This window comes from Perognathus longimembris, chromosome 8 (assembly GCF_023159225.1).
Source record: "Perognathus longimembris pacificus isolate PPM17 chromosome 8, ASM2315922v1, whole genome shotgun sequence".
Lineage (NCBI taxonomy): Eukaryota > Metazoa > Chordata > Mammalia > Rodentia > Heteromyidae > Perognathus > Perognathus longimembris.
In genome coordinates, this window is record NC_063168.1 from 51,775,240 (window position 1) to 51,800,607 (window position 25,368).

At 41.7% G+C, this 25,368-nt stretch overlaps 1 protein-coding gene across 6 annotated transcripts in view; it reads right to left on the bottom strand.

Annotated features, from left to right (window-relative positions):
* Positions 1 to 25,368, bottom strand: part of Tmem178a (transmembrane protein 178A) — a 251,150-nt gene that overhangs the window by 34,895 nt on the left and 190,887 nt on the right. The window contains exon 1 of one of the 6 annotated variants that reach the window (XM_048353077.1): positions 22,321 to 22,767. The exons of the other annotated variants lie outside the window; for them this stretch is intronic. Within the exon in view, the coding sequence (XP_048209034.1) occupies positions 22,321 to 22,720 (400 nt within the window). The 5' untranslated portion in view covers positions 22,721 to 22,767. Of the gene's footprint in view, positions 1 to 22,320; positions 22,768 to 25,368 lie in introns of those variants that run through there. 6 annotated transcript variants of the gene reach the window in all.

Genomic DNA, 25,368 nt, shown 5'->3' on the forward strand with positions numbered 1-25,368 from the left:
GGCGGGGACTTCTAGAGAGGGCCTAGGAGGGAGAACAATGGAAAGGAGCCATTTTCCCCCATGTGAACCTAATACACCTGGAGCTCTGTCATTTCCTAAGATGCCAGCTGGACTTGCATGATCTTCCTTGCATGTTGCCTCTGGCAACATGGCTTAACATTGCAGTTTGGGCCCTACTACCCATAGTTCTATGACATCCCTCAGAGTACTTATCTGATTGGTAAGCTGTAAAATGGTACTTTAATCCATGCTTTCTTCCTCACCCAACTTAGTGACATCTTAGTCTAGCCCATTTAGTTGAAGAGCTTGTCTTAATGACTACTGGTTCTCCTTGGTCCAAGCCCACAAGCCTCCCCATCTAAGAGCTTATGTCAAGGAAAGAACACATACATTCTTGAAATAATAATATAAGGAGATGTAAATGACAAGTCTGACTTGTCATTGTTAGAAGAGGTACACAGAACTGAGATCACAATTCTGGTTCCAGAACAAGGTGCCCAGCCATGAGAAAAAGGCAATGGCAGTTGGAAAAGGCGAAGGTCCCAAGGATGGGTAAGATTATTCTTATTCCAACATAGGCCTGCAACAGGAAGGAATGCAGGCCTGGGGTGCAAAGAGTAAGGGCCAAAACCCTGAGGCCATTACTGGAAAGGAAGGTAGGTGCTAACCCATGGAGGGTCTGATGACTGACAGATTTAGTCTCTACTATGAGCCTCAATACAAATGGCCCCAGAGTACAAATTCAGAGAGGACATGATCAGAATTTATTTTTTAAAAAAAACAAGCATTTAGAAACCATTTCACTGTGGCTCAATGTAGAGAACAGATTGGGAGAGGCCAGCAGTAATTCTGGTGAAGGGAGGTGGAGACAACACTTGAATCAGACAGCCAAATCCTGGGTAGCACCTAGGGAAGGACCAAGTATTTCAGACGAAGGTTCAGAGGTAAAGGTTGTTTCTAGGAACCGACTGGAGGTCTGCAATTGCCAAAGCAAAGAGTGTGAGATGGAGAGCAATGAGAAATAACAAGCTGGGAAGGAAGGTCAGCAAAGGCCAGACAGGAAAAGCTCCTCTCTGAAACTACAAGGCCTTGTCCATTAAGTTATCAGGCACCACAGAGGATTTAAGCAGCAGTATGATATGATCAAGTTTATTTTAGATAGACGATTCTGCCAGTTGGGTAAATAAGGGGTAAGGATGGCAGCCAGAAAGATTTAGCTAACCAGATAGCAACAAATCCACACATTCAAATACTATGCAGATATTAAAAATGATTAAACTTGGAACAGTCTTGTGATGTAGTGCTAGATCTGATTCATGTATTTCATATTATCACAAATGTATGTGTGTATGTGTGTGTAAAGACGGGATGTATCCCATCCAGTCTTAATCTCTTAACAGGCTGAAAAAAGTGAGGCATTATAGATGATTTTTATTTCCTTCTTTCAGTGTTCTACAATTTTTGCAATAAGCAGATATTTAGAAAAGGCCATCATCAGAAGGAAAAAAAATAAAGATTTAAGCCATGAGGCCAGCATGAATGATCCTATCAAGCTGATAGAAACAATTTATATTCTGATAGCACCTGATATTTAGTGACCCTAAATCTTAAGCCACAAGATAAATATCATTCTCTCTATGCTCATAGAGAGGAAAATGAAAAACAGAGAAGCAAAATGATTCATTTAACATGACATAAAGGGCTGGAGGCTGAAGCTGATAGGAATTAGGTAGATGCATGCACTCCTTGGCTGATTTTTTTTGAGAAATTATTTGAACAGAACAGATCATGCACAACCTAATAATTAAGATAGCCAAAATAATTAGAAATAGCCCAATAGACTGCATGATTATCAGCCCGAATCAATAAAGAAGAAGTCAATCCTAACCCTTTGATAACTGAGGCAGTTACATTGCTACTGGGACTGTAATTCCAGAATCCTGAGCTCAATTAAGATAGTGTTTTTCCAGCAAAGAGAAGACTAGCCTTAGAATGGAGGAAAGCAGAAGCTGCTTTCACACTATGCACATCATTATCTACACGAACTGTGTTAAAAGAAAAGAAAACGTTAACACTAGTGTTTATCATTGTAAGCATGCTTACCTTCCATGCCTGAATGGGCAGTATATAGGGTCCAACTCCCTAATGACTAATCACTTCATAACTCATCCCCACACTTCTCTACCAGGAGCTATAAAACACACCCTAGATGAAACTGCACCCACTGATATTACTAGGTACTCCAGACTCCAAGCTGAGTCCCCATCTTTCTCCCAGATCAGTGAAATGTGGTCTCAGCAAGCACCAGATTTAACTGCAAGGCACATTACCCCTCTTCCATGGGTACCCAGAAAACACAGCCAAGACAGACCTGCATAAGACTGGCCTGATTTGTATTTATTTTAAAATATCAGAAAAGCTTAGAAAATCCCAGTGGTATATACACACACATACATATACACTTAATGCGACCTTCAGAGTTTAAAATAACCCTCTTGGCTCTGTGGTTGGATGAGTGACGTGAGACCCTGGGGAGGGAAGACGGAGGAGGTAGGAGGCATCCCCAAATTGCCAGCCTTGCAGATTAAGCAAGTGCAAATTAGCCAGTGTCCAAATTTATGCTGAAATGGGCAATACTGTAGGTTGCAAGCTAATAAAATGGTTTTTATTTGTAAATACACAGAACATGAGTGAGCAGTTGAAATGTTCTTAATCTACTGCAAGCAGTCCTGAGGATCACTAGAGTAACCGTGGGTGCGGATTTACCCTTTGCCACCACCTACTTACCCCTTTATGCACATTATCTCAGGGAGGTGGTAACAGACAAGCAAGGCTGTGAATGTGAGAGACCGTCGGCAAATAAAACCCAATCATGTCTATCAGTAATCAGCCAGACATCCCCAGGACTCTCTGGATCTGCCCTCTGAATGACAGCTTTATGTCTCAGAGCCCTCTGCAGTCTCTGCCTTCCTTGTTCTCATCCTTATAGTCTCCTCTAGGAAGGACAGACAACAAACTCCACATCTTTCCATAAATAAGAAATGCTAATATACCTTGACCCTGTACTTACTATGGGCTATTTACCACAACATAAATACTCCCAAAGGACTCAGGCAGTGACAATAAAAATCCTGAAGTCTTCACTCATAGAAGTAGCTTCTCAATTGTCACCTAGGACTATTTACCTTCACTTCTGTCCTATCAATTTGCTGCATCTCTCCTTGCTGCTCCTGGCCCATTAGAAGCAATGAAGTAGAATACAAAAAGGAACAGCCAAGCGGCAGGCAACAAAAGCAAAAGGAAGTGATATTTAACAAAGTAACAAGTACATGAAAAAATCAGAACAAGTGCAATCATTTTTTTTAAAGGTTAGACAATGATATCATTGAGCTTTAAGGCCCACGGCTTTTCACATACTTGGGCATTCCGTGAGGGCACGTGGCATTACATCACAGTCCATGATGATGACCTTAGGAAGGCGCTAAACCCAAGCAGAAGCTCCATTTAGTGTTTTCTACTTCAAAATGCAGAAATGTGCACAATGCACTGAAGATATATATTCACACAGTTAGAGAAAAACAAGTTTTTGACATGCATAAAAGGAGATTTCTTGCTATTCGTAAATTTCATTCCTTCTTCTTTTGGTGCCCTGAATAAATCATAGAATATAATAATTTCGAAACTTAGAAAGTATAACTTCTACACTTGGCTTTAAAAATAGGCAACTGAGGTTTAGAGAAGATTAAAGGCCAGGTGCCAGTGGTTCATACCTGTAATCCAAGCTACTCAGGAGTCTGAAACCTAAGGATTATGGTGTGAAGACAGCTGGGGCAGAAAAGTCCATGAGACTCTTATCTCCAATTAACCACCCCAAATCCAGAAGTGAGGTTGTTGTTCAAGCAGTAAAGCACTAGCCTTGAGCACAAAAAAGTTCTAAGACAGTTAATTAATATTAGTGTTAACTATAAGGAAAGCTAACGTGTCAATTACAATATCTGACAAGATACCTGAGACAGGCAGATAGAATAGGTCCATGATTGCCAGGACTACCTATAAGACCACTCCAGGGGCTGGGGATATAGCCTAGTGGCAAGAGTGCCTGCCTCGGATACATGAGGCCCTAGGTTCGATTCCCCAGCACCACATATACAGAAAACGGCCAGAAGCGGCGCTGTGGCTCAAGAGGCAGAGTGCTAGCCTTGAGCAGGAAGAAGCCAGGGACAGTACTCAGGCCCTGAGTCCAAGGCCCAGGACTAGCCAAAAAAAAAAAAAAAAAAAGACCACTCCAGCCCAAAGAAATGCCCAAATACTAACCAAAAGCCTGCTCTAATTCTGCCTAATGAGCATCATATGAGACGAAGACCTATACTTAGGAGGAAAGGACTGTCCTTACATGGTAAAAGGAAACAGCAGGAAAGCTTTCTAATTAAGACTTCATATTTATTCGTGACATATCATTAATATCATTATAATAGAATGCATGTGAGAATAGTCATGCACAGTGTTGTTGTTTTTTATTGCTATATAAAGTTGGGCACTGGTGGCTCGTGACTGTAATCCTAGCTACTCTAGAGGCTGAAATCTGAGGATGGGGTTCAAAGTCAGCCCAGGCAGGAAAGTCAGTGAGACTCTTATCTCCAATTAACCCCCAGAATACCAGAAGTTGAGCTGTGATTTAAGGTGGAAGAGCTCTAACCTTGAGCAATAAAAGCTCAGGGATAGTGGCCCAGCCCTGAGTTAAAGCCCCATGACAAATGTGTGTGTGTATGTATGCATGTATAACAATTACCTGCTACCAAAACTGTCCATCATGAAGAACTCCTCCAGTTGAGGGGATTCTCTGAGACCTCCTCTCAACTCCTATCAGCCTTAAATTGTGCTAGACACCACTGTTTGAGTCCTTAGAGCCCTCTTGCTCTCCTTAGAGCTCTCCTGTTCTTATGCTGTAGAGCATATTTCTACTTTACTCTCTCTTTACTTTCACATCCACGAACCTCTGCTTCTCTCGTTACTTGTGTGTACTTTGCTCAGTCCTTTGTTCAAGACACCAAGAACATGGAATGACATCTAACCAAGACAGCCAGATAATATTATTTGAAGAATGGCAGTAATATCATTCAAAGAAAAAAGGGAAGTAATGGAAATAATCAAGACTCATAATATGAATTATAAATAATAAAATAATAATTCCAAGACTTGAACACAGTAGACTATTAAATTCAGAAATCTCTAAAACTTACAAAGAATATGAGACTTTTCTCTGAGAATTCAACTCTCTTGTGAAACAAAGGAGGAAAACAACCTAAAGCTTTCCTTGTAATAATAAAGGGGGTTTCTTTTTTTTCATCAAAACTTTCTCAAAAGTTCTTCAAAAACATTTGAAATGAGCAGGCAAGGCAAGATTTAAATTATGCATACTATGCAATGTTCTAAAGGGTATTCCCATTTTCTTGTTCTCCACTGTAAACACAATTTTCATGTAAAACTAGATGTATCTTATTAATACTAATTCCCTATGAAATTATCTAAGAAGAAGAATATACAGCTGAATCTTTCCAAACAATGAACATTGCTTTCACAAAACAAATTTCCTGAAATAATAGTAAGTTTGTATTTCTCCTCAGGAGAAACTCTCAGGAACTAGCCAGGCACCGATGGCTCACACCTACACATAATCCTAACTACTCAGGAGACTGAGACCTACGGATTGAGGTTCAAAACCAGCCCAAGCAGGAAAGTCCATGAGACTCCTATCTTCAATTAAACACCCAAAAGCCAGTAGGAGAGCTGTGGCTGAAGTGGTAGAGAGCTAGCATTGACCAAAACAGGTCTTAGCACGCAGGCCCTGAGTTCAAATCCCAGAATGGGCCTCCCCAAAAACAAAACAAACAAACAAAACAACAACAACAAAAAAAAACACATCTCAGGAACTGCATAAGAAAATTAGTGATAAGAAAACACATCATACTCAAAAGAACAAAGGAAAACTTCATGTAGCTTATATAAGTGAGGAACTTGAAAGCAGGAAAAGGCCCTTAAACTGGGTTATCCTAGCAGCTGTTTCTAGAGAAAACTAACCTTTTCTTAGCCTGACCCTTTCCTGAGTTAATTAAGCTGCTGTTTTCTAAGCGTCTTATCATTAAAGCAGTAGATGCTGCCAGAAACCCAACAAGTTGCACTAATCCAACTTCTCTATTTACAAATGAGAAAAATCTAGATCCACAGAGGTGAGGCGACTGGCCCAAGGTCAGAAGACTAGTTAAAAGCAGAGGGAAGAAAAGACCCAAATCTCCTGACCCTTATCACCTGAACCAACTTCAAAAATAAACTGGCTGGAAGGAAAGATCACTTCAGAAAGCCAGTTAAAGCCCCTCATCTCTTGAAGAGCCACCTCTGTCTGCAGAGCCCCCGGGGCTCTCTCACATCCTCACATGACTCTCTGGCTTTCCTAAGCACACAGAAACTCCCTAGTAACAAGTCTGAAAGCATCAAAACAGTTCAGTTAAGAGCCTAATGAATGGCAGCTTCCCAGTCTTTCAGCAATTCATTCCAGCTACTCTGCTTTCTGGTCAAGGGAAGGATGTCATTGGGTTTGGAATAATTTTATTGGGGAAAAAAAGAATATTTAATAAGCTAACACTGTACAGGGACATGCAAAGAATGAATGGATAAAATTCCACTAGCATATTGAGTTTCTATGATCCAAAAACCATACTACTCTGCTCTATGAAAGAATAGAGACAAAGGAATAGTTCCTGAAGGTAGGGACTTCCCAGGGAGATAAGCAGCCAGACTAGAGCACCTAATTAATAACACAATCCTTCAGCTAAGGATTAAGAACATTTTTTGAGGAAAATCCCCATAAAGAGGCTCTCTGATCATTTTATACTGATATTTTGAACACTTTCAAAATAAAGGCATATCATAAATGTTGTTTTTTATTTTCCTGTAGGGTTCTTCTTTTTTCTTTTTTTAAAAAATCTACTACTACTGTTTCTTAATTAATGCTGGGTATTTTGTTTTCTTTGACTTGCTGGTATCTCAGTCCTTGAAAAATAAGAATAATTCTCTCTTCTCCTTGCCCTTGAACTGAACAAGAACTGTGGAGTGGGTAGGAGGGAATGGATCAGATAAGAATGTGATCTGAATCAGCCAATACATTGTGAGGAAAAACTACCTGTGCTGCTAGGTCCTCAGCTAGATGGTATCTGCTCCTGGTCTTAAGGTAGGGAGAAAAATGAGTAAAGATATAAAGTACAGTACATTGCAGAAATTACTATAGTAGAAATAAAAAGCAGAGTGGAGTCCTTGTGGTAGTTAGGGGACATGGGTGCCTGAAACTGTGCTTAGGGCCAAACTTTATCTACATCATGTTTTTGTTCCTATACATACCCAACAATGAAAACGTTCAAATTATGCAGATACAGTAGTTAAGTAACAATAACCCAAATAATTATAATACACTACACTAGAACTGCCAGCATCACTAATCTTGCACTTTAGGGTCATTACTAAGTAAAGTAAGGATCACTTAAACACAAGTATGGGGATACCAAGACAGACAGTCTTGATAAAAATGAGATTAATATCTGGAAAACAGGCAGGAAACATACACAGAGGTCAAAGGGAGGATTCAGGTTTTGGGAAATAGGGAACAGGACTACATGAGATTCCATCATACTACTCAGAATGGTACGCAAGTGAAATTCATGAACGAGTTTTTTTCTAGAAATTTCCATGTAATCTTTTTAGACCACAGTTGACCATGCAAAGTAAGTCTTTGGATAAGAACATGCTACTGTGAACCAATTCATCCTGCACAGAATGAGGGAGGAGCTGAAGGCAGCATCAAGGAAAGCTAAAGCAGAAGTAACAAAGGCACCGAGCTTTGTAGGAAAAGTAGATACTGCCCAAGTAGACAGGCAAGGGATGGTATTTCAGGCAAAAGGAAGAGAACTTTCAATGACATAGAAACATGAAAAGTACATGTTTTGAAGGAATAGCAAGTGGTCGAGTGTAACCTGATTCTAGATTTCCTGGAGAAGTATTCAACGTGTAACCACAGTTGTAGCTTGAGCCTTGTGGCAAGTGTTTTTCACGATCTGCTAAGAGATTTTGGCTTGTAGCTATAGGCAGTGCACACTATCAGTGTTTAGAGTTTTCATGTTGTTGTTTACCAATCTAACCATTTTAGAGTGTGCAATGTAGTGACAGTACCTTGGACAATCCACTCTTACTATTCCCTTAACATTTTCACACGTCAAAAGCCCATTACCTGACTCATTAATTATCTCCATTCCCCCCCTCCCTGCTTTCTGTTTCTATCAGGTTGAATAGTCTAGATAGTATTTCATATAAGGAGACTCACAATATGTGGCCTTTGTACCTATTTCTTTCACTGACCATAATAGTTTCAAGGTCTATCATGTGTTACATTCCTTTGTATAACCAAAGAATATTCCGACTGTATTGCCATACCACATTTTCTTTGTCCATTCATTAGTTAATGGACATCTGTATTATTTCCATATTTTTGCTATTGTGAATGCTACTGTGAATAGTTTTAAATATATATATTGTATAACACAATATATATTTCTGAATATATAATATATATTAAATGCATACGTATTTCTGTGTATTTTTCAACTCATTTGAGTATATGCCTACAAGCAGAATGTGCTCTATTATTTGGGAAATCTGTGTTCAAGTTATTGGGAAGCCTATAACTTAAACATTAGTTCTTTAGTCTAAAGACATAAGATGGCTTCAAAAAAATAAAATAAAAAGCTAAATATTCCTCGTGAATCTTTAAGAAAGATCCACCGAATACTGGCTGCTGCTTGCCTCCCTTCCTGGCCTTCCTATCCCCTTGTCTTTCTTTCCTCCTTGCTTTTTTGCTCTTATTCTCGTTGAACCTACAAGTTAGCATGCAATCTGGTGGCCCAAATATATGCCCACCCACATACCTTGCAGCTTTACACCATCTTCTGAGACTTCTGTACTAAAATCTCGCTAGCTCAGTCCATCTGCAACAATTCAGCCTTTCTTGCTTCACAATTCCTGCTCTGAGGAGGTATCCAGCTTTAATAAATAGATTTGTGATCAAGAAGGGGCCCAGGAGGAGCAAAAGCAACTCCATCAGGAAAAGCAAGGCTCACTAGAGTGGTGTATCTTGACTGCTGAAGTGACCAAGATTCATTTGCATAGGTCCCTCCCCCAGTCCCCTCATTCAAACTCAGAAACACACAGGGCTAAACAGCCGCTTTCTCAGCTGGCCTTCTAGATTTGTCATTTCAAAAGAAAATAATTCTTCAGAGGAATTTCAAGGATTATGAAACTGGCTCTTCTTTGAAGTAGAATTGGTTACTCAATTTTCAAATACGTGCCTCTCACAATATGCCAGGACACAAAGAATGCTTTACTAATTTCCTTTCTCATAATTATTGCAGTTGTAGATGTACTTGCAAGTTGTAATGATGGTCACTTAGCACCAGTCAAGGGATTGTCATTGTATCCCTCTAAGGGATTCAGAAATTAAAACAGCTCACAGTGTGTCTAGAAGAGATTTTACAACGGAAGTGGCTGGAGAGAAGGGTGGGGGAGGGCAAGATCAAGATGGTTTCTGCAGAGCTCTTCCCTTGGGGAGGTGGTGGGAGGTAGTGGGGAGGCTGTGTGTGAGGGGGGAAATGCATTAGCACTAACTTCTCAATCAAATATAACAACTGTCCCATCTTATCTTGCAGTAAGTACATTGATCGCTGGTAAGATGCACTATTTTAAACATTTTACCTTGCATTTTAAAAGTACAGCCTATAAATATAAGCCTCCTTGGAAACAACTGTGCAGCCTCTGGTCACTATTAAACGAAAAGCACACAACTTGAAGGGCACATCCATGTCTTGCAAGAACTTGCAAGGTGTAGAGAAAGCAGTCAAGCTGAAAGAGCTAACAGGAAATCTGGGTTTTCTTCTCATCTTGTCCTACTGTGGAATATTCTAGTAGGATGATACTGCCATTTGAATGTACCTTGCGGTGGCAGAGCAGACACTCTTCCTTGACTAACAGAAACCTAATTTTGTTCAGATGTCAGGCAACCAAGAGCTTCCTGGGAAGGTTAACCCATCCCAGGAACCAGGAGTAAGATGTGATTGGTCCAAAGGGAATCCTAGCAATTCCAACCCCCATACTATGGGTTGGTTTAGGGCTGGTCATGTGACATTCTAACCAAGGAGACTTGTGTGGAGTCTACTGAAAGTCTTCTTTCCTGACCTTTGAGCTGCCACCTTGTTAGGAAGTGGCTCATATTGCTGCTGTGACCAGGAAGACACAGGCTCAAGGGAAGACTGATAATGCTGGCATTGCTAAGGCCTAACCACACTGAATCTCATTAACCAGCCAGCGTGCAGAATTCTCCCAGATGGCTATTATACAAGATAATGCATTTTTCACACAGGATAAGCCATGTTTACTTGGGCAATCTGTTTACTTGACACTATAGTTTCAATTTTGCTGTTGTTTTTGGCAATATGGGTTTTGAACTCAGGGCCTTGCTTAGCTGGAGCTCTACCACTTGAGTCATTCCTCTACCCCTAGCTTTTAAAAAGTCTAGTAAACTTATTGGCCCAGACTGGCTTCATACTTCAGTCCTATAAACACCAATCTCCCGAGTAGCTGAGTACAGGTATGAACCATGGTACAATGCTTGGTTTAAAAAATTCCAGCTTAACCAGCACAGCAACAGACAAAGGCCTAATATCTGTCATCTACAGAGAACTCAAAAAAACTAAGCCCCTCCAAGCCCAGTAAACCAATTAGAAAATGGGCAAAGGAGCTAAAGAGAGACTTCACAAGAGAAGAGATAAAAATGGTAAAGAAACATATGAGGAAATGCTCAACATCCCTGGTAGTAAAGGAAATGCAAATAAAAACAACCCTGAGATACCACCTCACTCCAGTTAGAATGGCCTATACTCTGAACTCAGGCAACAACAAATGCTGGAGGGGGTGCGGGGAAAGAGGAGTCCTCCTCCATTGTTGGTGGGAGTGCAAATTAGTACAACCACTTTGGAGAACAGTATGGAGGTTTCTCAAAAAGCTCAATATAGACCTACCCTATGACCCAGCCATACCACTCCTAGGCATCTATCCTGAACAGCAGGTCCCAAGATATCAAAAAGACATTTGCACTTCCATGTTTATCGCTGCACAATTCACAATAGCCAAAATATGGAATCAACCCAGATGCTCCTCCACAGATGAATAGATCCAAAAAATATGGTACCTATACACAATGGAATACTACATAGCGATTAGGAACGGTGAAATATTGTTATTCGCAGGGAAATGGTCAGAACTTGAACAAATAATGTTGAGCGAAACAAGCCTAGAACACAGAAAACAAAGGGGCATGATCTCCCTGATATATGACTGTTAGGATGGGGTGACGGAGAGACAGTAGAGACCAGGTCTGTGAAACCAAAAACTGCTTGTCAAATGGTATTTTCCACAGGATTGGGTCAGCGACTCAACACTATGTAACTAAAACCAAACAACTACTCAACATATAAAGGTCAAAAATTGCCCTCTCAGTGGAATACAATAGCTCAAAACCTATGTATGTACGTTCATATAAGACTACTGTCGACATATTGTCTAATGTCAACATTACATTTAAAGCCCTAGGCGAATTTTCTTTGGCATAGGCCACGTGGCTACTGTATATATTCTTGATACATTGTGTATTGTATATATGTCTACCTGACCTAGGGAAGGGAAAGAAAAACAGGGTGTAAGATATCACAAGAAATGTACACACTGCCCTACTATGTAACTGTACCCTTTTTGCACAACACCTTGTCAAAAAAATTTTGTTTAATTAATAAATAAATTACAAAAAAATTTCCAGCTTAAAACAACTCCAGAGAACTACATATATGGGGAAAATAGAAAATACTGGTGGGGAGGTGGGGGAGGGCTGGGCAGAAGTAGGAGGGAAGAAGATAGGTCTGCCATTTTAACCTGCAAATAGAACTGGAAGAGTGCTAAAACAAGAACGATGTGAGAGTTCTAAAATAAAAGCATGCTCTGAAAAAAGCACTGTGCCACAAATTTCCAAAATGAAAATCTGAGGCCTATTAGTAAAAAAGCACTCTATTTCTCCCACGGCATAATGTCAATGTTACTGCACAATCATCTCTATGCATGGCGAAGAGAATAGGGACCCATTCTATTTAATGCCTCTCAGACACATTTATTTCAATAACTGTCACCTTTAGAGGACATATGCAACTGTGCCCTTTTATGATTCCTCCTGTCATTTCCTTTTGAACTTCCCAGATCAGGTGTTTGGGGACCTGTTCAGAGGACTAATGGGTAATAAGTTATTTATACACCTGCCAATTTTCTAAATCAGTGGTGGCACCAAAGTATGACTTTAAGGGACTGAAGCACTAGTGCTATGATATCCATCAGTTCCCTCATACAATCTCCCATCACTAGAAAATGCACAGTCTGGCTAGCCACCCCTCCTACCTCTTCTACACAAAAATCAAAGGGCCTCCCTACATCACCACCACCAAAGGAGATACACTCTGTTTTATAAATTAAAGCCAACTTGAGATTATGCTGATGACACATTCCCCTGGCTCACAGGCATTCTGATTCTAAGCTTTCAGAGAGAAAAGGAACAGGTTTGAAGAACTGTGTGTAATTGACAGGAGTTGGCAGGGGAAGTGCAATTCACCCATTACAGGCATCATACTATAAAAAAAAAATCAGGTGAGTATCGCTGCTTGAAGTTCCTTTCAACTCCATGAATCTTTGATTCTACCTGGGTTTTCCCATTTGCCATTTCCAATTTGAGTTTCTCATATATATATATATATATATACATATATATATATATATATATATATATATATATATATATGTATCCCTTGAGGAAAAAAAAGGAAGGGAAAACAACATGACTTTGATGTCTCTTCAAGCCATCTTCTGGATTTCTGGATTTTTCACTTTTACTGATGCATAGTAAATGGCTACCTTGTATCTTTTGGGTTTTTTTGTTTCTTCCTTTCTTTCTTTCAAAGGCCTAAGAAAAAAAGAAAGAAATGAAAAAAACACACCAGGTTTTAGAGCAGCTCATGTTAGCAGTCACTGTTGCTTTTCCTATCACTCTTTCATTTAGCCTATTTCTTTATTTTTTCCAACACTTGTGACTTTTAATTTCCTTCAACAAATATCGTCTGGGCACCAGGCAAATCTACATAATATGTCAGGGCCTAAAGATTAAATCACCTGAAATAAATGATTTTTCATTCTCAAACACTGAGCTCCAATTGGCCCAGGTTCAGTGATTCCAATTGGCCATCCTAATTTTTGTTTCTTCCCTGCAGTTACCTTCTGCTATATGAAATTATTACTCCAATGATCTCTTCCATAATTTTCCCATCACATGACAAGTGATCAATTTTGTGCTTTCTCTAGAAAAACTTCATGGAGTAATATTTGACAGTATGTTCACACTTAAAATTGTATGCCAATCATCAGTCTGCCTATAAGCAATTTTCTAAGTTTTGAGAGCTTAAAATTTTAAAATGTAGTCAAACTCAAGTTAGCCAATACCTGTCCCCACCAGCTCAGAGCCCCTTCTTCTCTGTTCTAAGGATGGGAAGGAAAGCTTAGTCCCAGGGACCAGGAAGATTTAGCACTAGTTGTTTTGTTTTTTGTTTTTTAATTTTCACTAAGTAGCCTCTTATTTAAAATAATAATAATAATTAATAATAATAATAATCTTAGGCAGGAAAGTCTGTGAGACTCTCATTTCTTCTTTTAAAAAAGAATTGTGATGAGTACATTTCTTTTTGAGCAGTGTCAACCCCTCCCTCATTTTCTCCCCATTTTTCCCCTTCCAGCGCCCTCCCTCTCATTTCCAGCATACTGTCTAGTGAGTGACACTGCTGAATATCTAATGAAGAAAAAAAAACCAAAAAGTCAGAGTGTAGCAATGGCTCAATAGGTAGAGTGCTACCATTGAGAAAAAAAAAAAACTCAGGGACAGCACCCAGGCTCTGAGTTCAAGCTCCAGGACATCAAACAGTAACAGTGGTTTATGATGGAGTGAAGTAAACGCCCACATCTTCCATTCCTCAAAATGTTGACAAGCCACTCTGATTCCCCCACCCACTTAGTCTGCTGATCCTGCAGTGCTTGTTGGCATGGCAGATGAGGCGGACCATCCAGGCTGATCTGCAGTGGAGTGACCTATTGAAACAAAACAATTAAGCCCTGTAGAATTATCTCTATGTACACCATTTCCCACTTGCAGAATTTCTAGAATCTGTTTGCTATCCACCTGGGTAGTGTCAATTCACTTGGAGAAACCAAAAGGGAACACAGATCAGTTAGACTAAAGGATAGATGTTTAAAAGTCTGACTAGTGTGGGGGAGGGGAGGGGAGAGGAGAGACAGCAAGTGATAGAAAATAATTCAGTGTGTCTGCAGTTATTCAAGAAAAAGGAAAGTCAAATATGGCTTCTGTTGTTCTCTTTTTTCCCTTGCTAATGCATTCCCTGATGGGTGTCCCTATGACATGATTGTTTGGTCTGCAATCAGCTCATCTGGCTGAGTTACAGGAAAGATGGAGTGCTGCCTGTACTTTCTCGGTACTCTGCAGCAAACAAAGGCTGTCAGCCTCACCACCGCCAGAGCCGGCTTGCTCACACTCCAAGAAGTTCAGTTACGTCCTTTTAGTTCCAACTTGCAATAAAACAGATCCGTCACCACAATCACTTTTAACCACAGGGAAACACTAAGAGAGAGCAAAAGAATCAACTGCCAGAAATGTTATCAGCTTTGCAAGATGAAGTCCATTTTCTATGTACAAATGCTTTTTAAAAAATGGATGAAAATCTTTACAAGCAGCTATGGCCCGCTTTGGGCAAGATCAAAGATGTGTAGATTTTTAAAAATAATACTAACTAGGAAAAAACAATTTTTTAAAAATGAAAGCAGATCCACATGGCTTAAAATGACCTTATCTGAATTATCAAAATACTGATGTAAGTAATGGTTGGCTTCACAGGAGACATATTGGCTGTTCATACTTTCTGCCAGTCCTCCACTTGGTATGTTTTCAACTCTTCCTTCTCTCCCACCAGTTGTTATTAGGGAGGAAGGTGAGAAGAGAAGAGGCACAAATCAAATGGTTATTTTTATTATTTGAACCAACAAATCATTTAAGAAAATAGAGCACAGATGTTTGTACAATCCATCTCAAAGAAAGAGAGTGGGATTTCCTTGAAGATAAAATGGACAGAGGATCCATGAATCAATAAAATGACTCCCTTGAACCACTGTTTTATCAGCAATAAAATCAAGATATTACTCTCCCCTCCAAAAAAAAAAAAAAGATTGACAGAGGAAAGATGTGCTCGGGGAATAAAGATACAGCCAATGGTAAGTCATGGTTTGCTTAGCAGAAGTCCTAGATTAACAATCTGTGATTATAACCTGTGATTGCAATCTAGAGTGCAAACCAGTAGAATTATACAGAGATATAGGAGAGTCTATTCTTGGTGACCACTAGGAAAACCCTAGGACTGACTTAAATCCCTTCTATGCTTCCACGTCCTCTTCTGGATCTCAAGTTTTCAGCTATGACATGGGAACTCTCCATGACTCCAGATGAACCCCAACAAAATCATAACTTGTATAGCAATCAAGAACACTTGCAATTATGAGCAGTCTGCCTGACAGGGTTTGAGGCTCTTTTTGAGCTTTGAAGAAGAAAAATCAGTAGCTAAGGGGGAGAAAAAAATCACAGCAACTCAAACATAATTGGATGTGAACTTTCTATGACATAGCAAAATCTCTTCTATTTTTTTCCCTTCAGGCCATTCCTAAATGTTATCCACGAGACATGGTGAATGAAAAATGTCATTGAGTCTGAAGTCTTGATCACAAGCTACTTTAAGCACCATCCACTTTTGTGTTTATAAATGACTTTAAAAAGAATTTTCTGTGTCCAGATGGCAGGCATGGAAGCACGTATCTTCATTTGATGACAGAATAGCAAGAATTGAATTCCTGTGCAAGATAACCTTCATGAGGGTTAGCAGTAGAATATGCTGAAACAGAATATCACACTTGGGTGTGCTCAGCTTCAACACAGTTTGGGAGAAGATGAAACTACAAATCTAGTCATTAAGAGTTGTGTAGTATGAACTAGCAGTTGTTTAATCAAAAGGGCTCATTTAATACTGTGCCTGATGTCAGAATTGATGCAGAAATAAAATGCATCTTCTTCTCTCCCCCTGTGCAAGATAAATGTGTGTGATATAACAGTGCACTGGGAGAGTCACTATAAATTTCAGCCATGAGAGGAAAAATCCTCCTTACTCTGCCCAGCTGAGAGACTTGGCTCTGCTAATGAGCTGTGAGAGAAGAAGCTTTTAAGGAGAAAAGGGAGGAGGGAATACTAAGGGGGCGTACATGTGACTTGAAAGGTAGGATGTAAATAGTCCAATTTAGTCTATTTATACCTTTTTATTATCATATCCCCTCAAATTGGCTATTGTTTATCTCTTAGAATGTCTATGCTAGTATAATCCAGACACTAACTTTATAAGTGAATAATATAAATTATATTTACAGGACATCAGAGAATTTCTACTACCACTTGCCCAAGAAATAAAGAAAGATAAGGAAGGCACTGGTCCCTCATGCCTATAATCCTAGCTACTCAAGAGGCCGAGGTCTAAAGATTGAGAGCCAAAGCTAACCCAAGCAGGAAAGTTTCTGAAGGCCTTATATTAACCGTCACAAAGCCAGAAGTAAAACTGGCTCAAGTGGTAAAGCACCATTTTTCAATGATAAAGCTAAGGGACAGTACCCTAAGTTCAAGCCCACACACACATGTGCATGCGTGTGCACGCACACACACGCACTGAACACTGCATTTTACATTATATAAAGGATAAAACATTGAACAAAAAAATAAGGAAGTAGGAAAGATAAAGAAAGTCTTAATGGCATCCATCACCCACCTACCCCCAAAACCCACTGGCTCCCTTTGCCAGCAGTATCTTTTTAGCCCAAGACCAGGTCTGAAATAATCTGTGAGCCTTTGGGTCGAGAAAGAGAAAAGATTGGCCCTCAGCTTTCCTAGATAGATATGCTCTTGGGAGATAATTATTCACACACACACACACATACACACAAATGATACTTTGGTCCAAAAATGAGCTGAAGAAAATCATCAATCTATTACTGTGTCAGGTAGAACTTGGTGGGTCTTGTTCAGACTACTAATTTCATGGAGAATAAGCAACAGAGGAAGTAGATAAATCATTAGCACAGTGATGAGCAGATCCAATGAATTCTTACTAAAGCATTTACTTTCCTTTCCATACAGAGAGCAAAATGACAAAGTATTTTATGTCCCACTGTCTTTGATATGTCTGTTTATCTCATTAGAGGAAAAATGCTTCTAAAATCACAAGGACATATTTCTATTTCAAGTCTCAAGAATTCAATCCCAAGTGATTTATACAAGTTCACTTTATGCGTGTAGAATTTTAATCTCCACATTTCTGAAATCTTATCATTTTTAACATCATAAAAACAAAACACCACCACATAAATTTTCCTTTTGTCTACTGTCAGCAGCACATAACCTTAATGCTTGATTTGCATCCACAAAGTACAAATATTTGAAAGTAATGTTAACTATTGCTAATGAATTTTTTTAATTAAAAAACATTTTTTGAAGTTAAAGCTAGTAGAATACATGGGAACTCCAACACAATTTCAATGAGTCTGATTGCTATTCCAAATTGATTTCTCCAAAGTTCTAAATAATGTGTTCACGGTTTCCACCAGTATTTATATATTTAAATTGGTGCTCACAGCAACTGATAGAGAATCATGCAAAACTTCCAACTGAGTCTCCTTCCATCTGTCTTCCTCTCTTACTGTTTCTCCAGTAGTTGAAACATGCAGATTGCACTTGATAGATGACTAAAAGGCTCCCAAAGGGCTTGGTGCTTTATTTTCTGCTGTTTACCAATGAGGTCTATCAGCCTTCTCAATGTGATCTCCACTCCAGTCAGGTAATCTTCCACAACCTACTAAGGGTAATTACATCATTCCCTAGAAAATACAAACTCACTACTTGAATTATACTCTAAGGAGGCAATCATTTTGATTCATTTCACTATAGGTATATCTCCCATACCCAGGCTTGTGTACTCCAAAATCAATTTGGATGATGACGAAATGAATGAAGAGCCTGTCTCTAGGTCACCTCCTCTCATTTCCTGAGATTCTATATACATCATGTCAAATCCACTTGCCTCACAAGCTTTCAGTGGCTTTTATACATAAAGATTTCTTTCAAACTTTTCGCATTATCAGTGGCACAGAGGGTCCAAATTCCCAAGCTTTAAGTCCGTTCTATTCAAGTTCCTACCGCAGGGTGCTTCAACTACTTGAAACCTCTTCTTGTTGGGTGGAAGATGACTCTATTTGCCTGTTGCCAGAGCAAGTCTTTTGAGAGAGCAAACCTTCCTTGGGGCAAAGGTCAAAAGTCATTCAGTGTTGCTAAGGAAACATATATAGAAGAATAATTTAGGATCAAATGCAAAAGATCTCCCATGTGTAGTCAAACTCATATTATCTTGCACAAAATAGACTTTCAGTGGGCATTTTATTGAATTGAAAAATAAATTACAGGAATGCTGTAGAACTAAATATCTTAAAGTATTTGATAAGTTCCCATGTTATCCTGGTGAGCAAGAAAAAGTTATGTGGACTGGTGGAGTTTGTGGTATTAAAAGGTGAACTTTCTGAGGATTGGACGATTCTAAGAACCATAGCAGTATAGCAATTCAATCTCAGTTCTTAAAGGGCTTATCAATAACTTTCTATTCTTCTTGAAGATTCTGCTTAGAAGTCCTAAAACAGTGCAAGATCTGAGCTAGATAGAAGTGAACTTGAATCATAAAGGCAACTAAAATAAGAATTTGATGATTCACCCAAATATTCCTTCCATCGAGATCAATACATTTTAGGCTCACGTGATTTCTTTTAAGTAGATTAGTGCTCTAGACCCCATTTGCATCATTTCTAGACTAATCTTTTATTGCCCACATTGTGTGTTTCTATCTCTTATAAAGCTCTCAGAAATACTTGTCTTGCCTCTGGTAATCTGAAATGCAGATAATTCTTATTGTGAAAATGTTTTCCAACACCTTTCTCTGTGCAAACTTCTCCCACCTGGCTTTGCCCCATCGTTCCCAGATTAAAAAGGCTGACTTATTTTCCTCTCAAATGCTCACAAAACATGACAGAAAGTTCTTATATTCTCTTTCCAAACATTCCTCACTCTCCCATCTGAGTCCACTTTCAAAATAATTAAAGTTTCTAAATGATGTTAGGACTCATGAAAAAGGTAATTCAGGGAGCATAGTAAGGATGGAACTTAGGACAAGTTATCCATCAGTTTTAATTAGATGCAATGCCAATTTCTAGTTTTAAATGAATCATTTAGGAAATCCATAGCACAGTCAGTAATGTCAGATGCCAAAACAAAGGTAACAACGTTCACCAAACTGATCTATATCAGATAGGAAAGTATCGGTGACATTGTCCTCTCCCTGACTATTTCACAGAATCAGAATTTTTTTTTTTTTTTTTGCCAGTCCTGGGCCTTGGACTCAGAGCCTGAGCACTGTCCTTGGATTCTTTTTGCTCAAGGCTAGCACTCTGCCACTTGAGCCACAGCGCCACTTCTGGCCATTTTCTCTATATGTGGTGCTTGCTGTATATGAGGCAAGCACTCTTGCCACTAGGCCATATTCCCAGCCCCACAGAATCAGAATTTTACGGCATATCATGTCATCCATTCATTTCCTAGATGATGAAATGGAGATCCAGATGAACTATGTATCTAGTCCAAAGTAGGTTAGCAGTAAAATACTACTGAAAGTACCCAGGCACTTATGGCCATCACCCAAAGACCAAGTAAGATTTTATCATAGTCAAGTGTCATCTTTTCCTAGAAGGTCCACATGTCTTATCTACTTATTAATTTCCTAGGAGGCTAGAATTGCATTGTTACCTTTACAATGATAAATTTCAGAACTAGAAACTTCTCTTTAAAAAAAAAAAAAAAACAGCCTGCCTAATACTAGAGATGACCATGATGAAGGCCAAGCCAAAAAGACATTTGTGGCGGAGATGCAGTACAATTTTGTAACAGAGCCAGCCAGGAACCCCCTACCTCCTAATTACAATCGAACTTCAGCACTCTCCACAAAGGATGATGCACACACCATCAATATTACAAACTGAGGGTTATTCTTTTTAATCTAAAAGGTACATTTGTGACTAGAAAAATCTAGTTCTTTGAACTAATATGTGAGTTGTGTCTTATGGATGTACTAAGGCTGGACAACCACTTGTCAAAAAATTGTAGAAGGGAGTTAAAATAACAGGTGGAAAGTAGACTTACTGATCCCTGGTGAAGTCCTTCCATCTCTAAGATCATTAAATTCTTGGAATGCCCAAGATGTGAACACCTCTGCTAACCAGGGCTTTCACCGAGGTGTCCTGTGAGACATTCTCCTGCTGGAAATTGGACTCTGCCCAGATGTTCCAGACACTACACTGTATCTAAATTACACACAATCAGATACTTTAGGCATACAGTGTAAGGAAATGCAATTCTGTTATTTCCAAAGACAGACTACACTGCTTAGCTTTCAAAATTGCCTTGCCTAAATGAGCATTCCATAACCCAGCCTCCACATTCAGTTCTCACACTTTGTTCATGTACTACGCCACTATCAGAATTAATTATGCAGCGTCTTCATGAGGAGAAATCAGATTTGGATGCAAGTTAGGAGAGACAAGAAAAAGGTGCACTTTCCGAAGGAAGATTCCTGTATCCAAAACTCCTATGCCCCCCTCCCAAAAAAAACACCCTGCTGGAGTCTTTCCATATACAGACAGATTTGGATGGCAGTTCCCAGCTGGGCTAGCCACAGGAAGGAGGAAGTTGACACATTTGAGAAATGAAGACTATGCCAACTAACAAGACTTGGAAGGCCAACACATTATTAACTCCCTCCTTTCTATGCGATTCCACTTCAAGCTGTAATTCAATATACAGCTGTTCCTTTGCTACTAAACATTTCAAATGTACTGAATTGGGACTTTTTTTTTCTTTGTGGAATAATAGGTCCAAGGGAAAAGGGTTATTTATTTATATTTCTGTCAGAAAGGAAAAAAATCTATTAAAGGTTGAGTTCTGAAAGTTAAAGGAAGAATCACAAATGGGATTGTCAGTCTGGGTATTTCTATGTGAATGAGATCACACACACACATACACACACACACACACACAAATCAAAGTATCTGATTACACGCGCTGGGAGCCAGGTGTTGCATTCATTTCAGAAGAGCAAACTGCTGCTTTATAACCCAGTGTCAAATAACTAAACAATACAAACCACCTTTCAAGGTATCACAATTATGGAGAGTTCTATGCTGAGATCCTAGGCCCAAATCTGGGCTCCCCTACTTTCAAGGGCTTGGCCATTTTCTCTCCTTGGCCGCCTCGGAGGGTTGGGGGTGAAGGGTTATCAGGAAAGTGGCAAGGCATGGGTGTCCTCAATGCCTTGAGCTGCCTCCAGTTACGGGTATAGATGAAGTGCAATCCACACAAACCTCTCACTTGGGGTATTTAGAGGGAGCTTCCTCGGGCCATCTTGGCTCCCCACCAGCCCACCAGGCTGGGGTGCCCACATCAGCTCAAGGTGATAACAAATGACCCGCCGTCCAAGGGCAAGCCCTCTCCCCCTCCTCTGAGGTAGCACCACTTTCCTTCCAAAAGGACCTTCCTAACCGGAAAGCAACTTAAAGGAAGGAGCCTAGTGGGGTACGATCGGTCTTTGTGATTGTTTCCCCTCGGGGAGCAAGCTTCCAGCAGGTGCTTGGCGCAGAAAGACCGGAGGAAAAGAGGAAGGGGCGCGCAGGAAAGGGAACAGGCGGCCAGGGGTGAACCAGAGCTGGCTCAGGGCAGGTGAGGCTGAAGGAGTCTTGGGAAGAAGAGGGAGAAAGCAGAGCCAAGCCGGCGGGAAGGAGGGAGAGGGAGAGGGATGGAGCGGCGGGAACAGAGGCAGCGGGGAAGGGTGACGGGTGGCTCGGGGCCCCGCTGGCGAGGCGGGCCGGGGAGGTGGTGGCCGCGGGGACCGGCGCGCGCCCCTGGGAACCCCGGCTGCGCTGCGCACGGCGCGGGGCGCGCCCGCCGCTCACCTTTGAGGATGAGGGTGTCGATGTCCCGATCGATGCCCAGGAAGTAGCACTTCCTCCAGAGGCCCGAGTAGGTGGCGAACAGCGGCCGCCCGCACTCGGCATCCAGCCCGCCGAGCCCGAGCAGCGAGCGCCAAGACTCGGGGTCCGCGCGCCCGGAGACCCCGGGCAGCAACCGGCGCCCCAGAGGGGGCGAGTCCCGCAGCGGCAGGTGCGACAGCGGCATCAGGCGGTTCTTCTGGTCCGGGGGGTCGGCGCCCGCGCGGCTGCGCTCGCAGCTCTCCTTGTGGCGCCGGGGGTCGGTCTCGTACCAGTGATCGGTGAAGATGGCCGTGACGAGCAGTCCCAGGGAGCAGAGGCTGAGGCCGAGGCTCAGCGCCGTGACGAGCGCCCGCGGCTCCATGGCTTCCCGCCCCGCCGCCGCCGCCGCCCGGTGGGCTCCGCGCGCCGCCGCCAGACACAATGCACTTGGCCTCGGCTCTGCTCCGCGCGCCCTCCCTCTCTCCCACTGCCCTCCCTCCCGGCCCCCCACCCCCACCCCTCGCAGCCCCCTCCTCCGCCTCGCCCCCGCCCGGCACCCTCCTCCCCACCTCCGGGTCCGTCTGTCCTCCCTCGCTAGACAGATTCCACCCCCCCTCCTGCGCTCCGCGATCCCAGCTCACTTTCCCACCCCCTCCTCTCCCCTGCTTGCCTCTCCCCTGCGCCCCGTCCCTACTTTCCCCTTACTTTTCTCCAACTCTGCCCGACGCTTCCCCCACTCCCGCCGTCCCTCCGCGTCCCGGCACCTGCTTTCTGCCTTTCGATCGCTGCTCTCCACTCCGCGCCTCTCGCCCCCCGCCCCCAACACTCCGCCTCCCTCTCGTGCCCCCCCCCCCAACGACCTTAAAAGACATGCACCAGCATCACAGTCCCTCTCGTCACCCGTCCCCATGGGTGGGGATCCGCGCCCCGTGTTGCACCCAGGGAGGAGCGAATCCCGATTGTCCAGGGTGCTGGCGGGTCTGCGTTGAACTCCTCGGAGTCGCCGTCAGAAGCCCCGGCGGGGGGCGGGGGGGGGCGGGGACCTCGTCTCCCGCCGCCTGAACGGTGCAATCTTCCAGTCTCCTGGGCAGCTCGCTCGCTCCTCGTGGGGTCCTTCTTTCCCTCTCACACACTGCGCGAAGCCTTCTCTCTACTCCAGCCCCTTCTGAAAGAAGACACTCGGTGTCCCCGGAGCCCCGGTTCTCTCCCACTCCATCCTTCCAGCCTGCCCTGAGAGGGTCATCTTGACCACTCTTCCACCTCCCTCCAAAGCAATGGCCTCCTCTAGACTTTTGTACAAGAACGGAGGATCAATACGCTCTTGCAATGGCACCTGCTCTGCGAAGTGATTATTGCCTTTGAATAAAGAAAGCCTCCAGTAATAAATCAAAGTAATGATTTTCTCCTGTGAGCGGTTCTCTCTTGAGAGGAGAGGGTCAACACCAAAGCAGAGGTGCCCACCGAAGTCAATGCCTGAGAGCTCTTCCCAGTGATCGCAGTGAACTCCGGGAGTCGCAGGAGGGCTCTCATTTTCTCAAATGAGGAAACGTGAGGCCCACAGTACTAGGAGTTCATTGTGTGTGCGCTATCCTGGTACTATTGATGCCCTGTGGACCACGACAGAGATGGTAAAAACCAGACTTCCTGAGCCCAGGGATGACAATCCATGTGTTCAAAGGCTATGAAATATTAATGACCAAGAGATGATGAGGCATTCATTAGATGCTAGATGTCATTACTCCATGATTTAATGGGACTTATTAATTAGTGTGTCTCTCCCTCCCCCCATCAGCCGGTATTAATGTGATTTATATATTTCTGCGGGAAAGATGGCATGAGAATCTGGCTGGGATTTATTTCCATGGCTGTTTGCTCAGCATCTTCAGAGGATGGCTTCCCGCGTGAGTGTGTGTGCCCTGCGCTGTTCGGTTCACAGATAGATCCTTTAGGCAAATCGCTCAGTTGTGTCAGACCCCAGTGCCCGTTTCTGCTGACCTGACAATGTGAATTATTGCTTGGATTTTCTTACAGCTTCAGCAAGAACTATAGTGAGACTCTAGTCTAATTAAGGAAGACAAAGGATTATAATTTTAGAGTTCTTTTTTTTTTTTTTTTTTTTTTTTTTTTCTCAAATTTTTATTATCAAACTGACGTACAGAGAGGTTACAGTATTATACGTTGGGCATTGGATACATTTCTTGTACTGTTTGTTGCCTTGTCCCTCATTTAGAGTTCTTCTTGCAATAAGATTTCCCTTAACAGAAAACACTCAGCTCACCAAGTGGAATTTTATCTGGATTTATACCAAAATGATAAAAAACTTAGAGGCTTTCTTTTATGTGTATTCCATGATGTGTGTAAAAGCCTGGATCTTTATGGTTATGCACAGAGAATACCTTCAGCTGAGTTCACAGTTAATATCTAAAATTCACTTGTCATGTGTCCTTTTATATTAAAAAATGCTCTCCAGATAAAGTTATTACAAACCTTGAGAGTGGTAAGGATTGGCAACCCTTTAGCATATCTCCTTACCTTGTCATATTCTCACCTTGATGTACTACAAGAAATACATATTCTGCCACATTTCAGAGTTACCTGATCTTCCTCACAATAACCCTGTCCCCAACTAGAACTAGTCAGAAGCAAATCTCTTTTTCAGGCATTGCTGTTCAACTTACAAGAACATACAGTTCTGCCTTGTTTGGTTAGCCAGACATCTTTGATCAGACCCTTCTCAGAAAATAGCTTTATCCTTGGGGTTCATTTATGTCCCTGTTTAAGACCAGTCGCAGCATATAATCCAAAGGTTACTACAGTATGATGGATTGCCCTTGACAGTATTTCATTAAAAACAAAAGTCGCACATTACAAATATGGGCCAGCAGCATGCAACGAGAGCGCTGCCCTGCAGGTGCAGCACTAACGGCAGCGTCAGCAGGGAGGCGACATCAGAAGCGGACACTGGCTTTGCCACCCCAACTACAAATGCTCCATCCAGGCTTAAATTTTTTTTTCTGTTGGATACTTCCA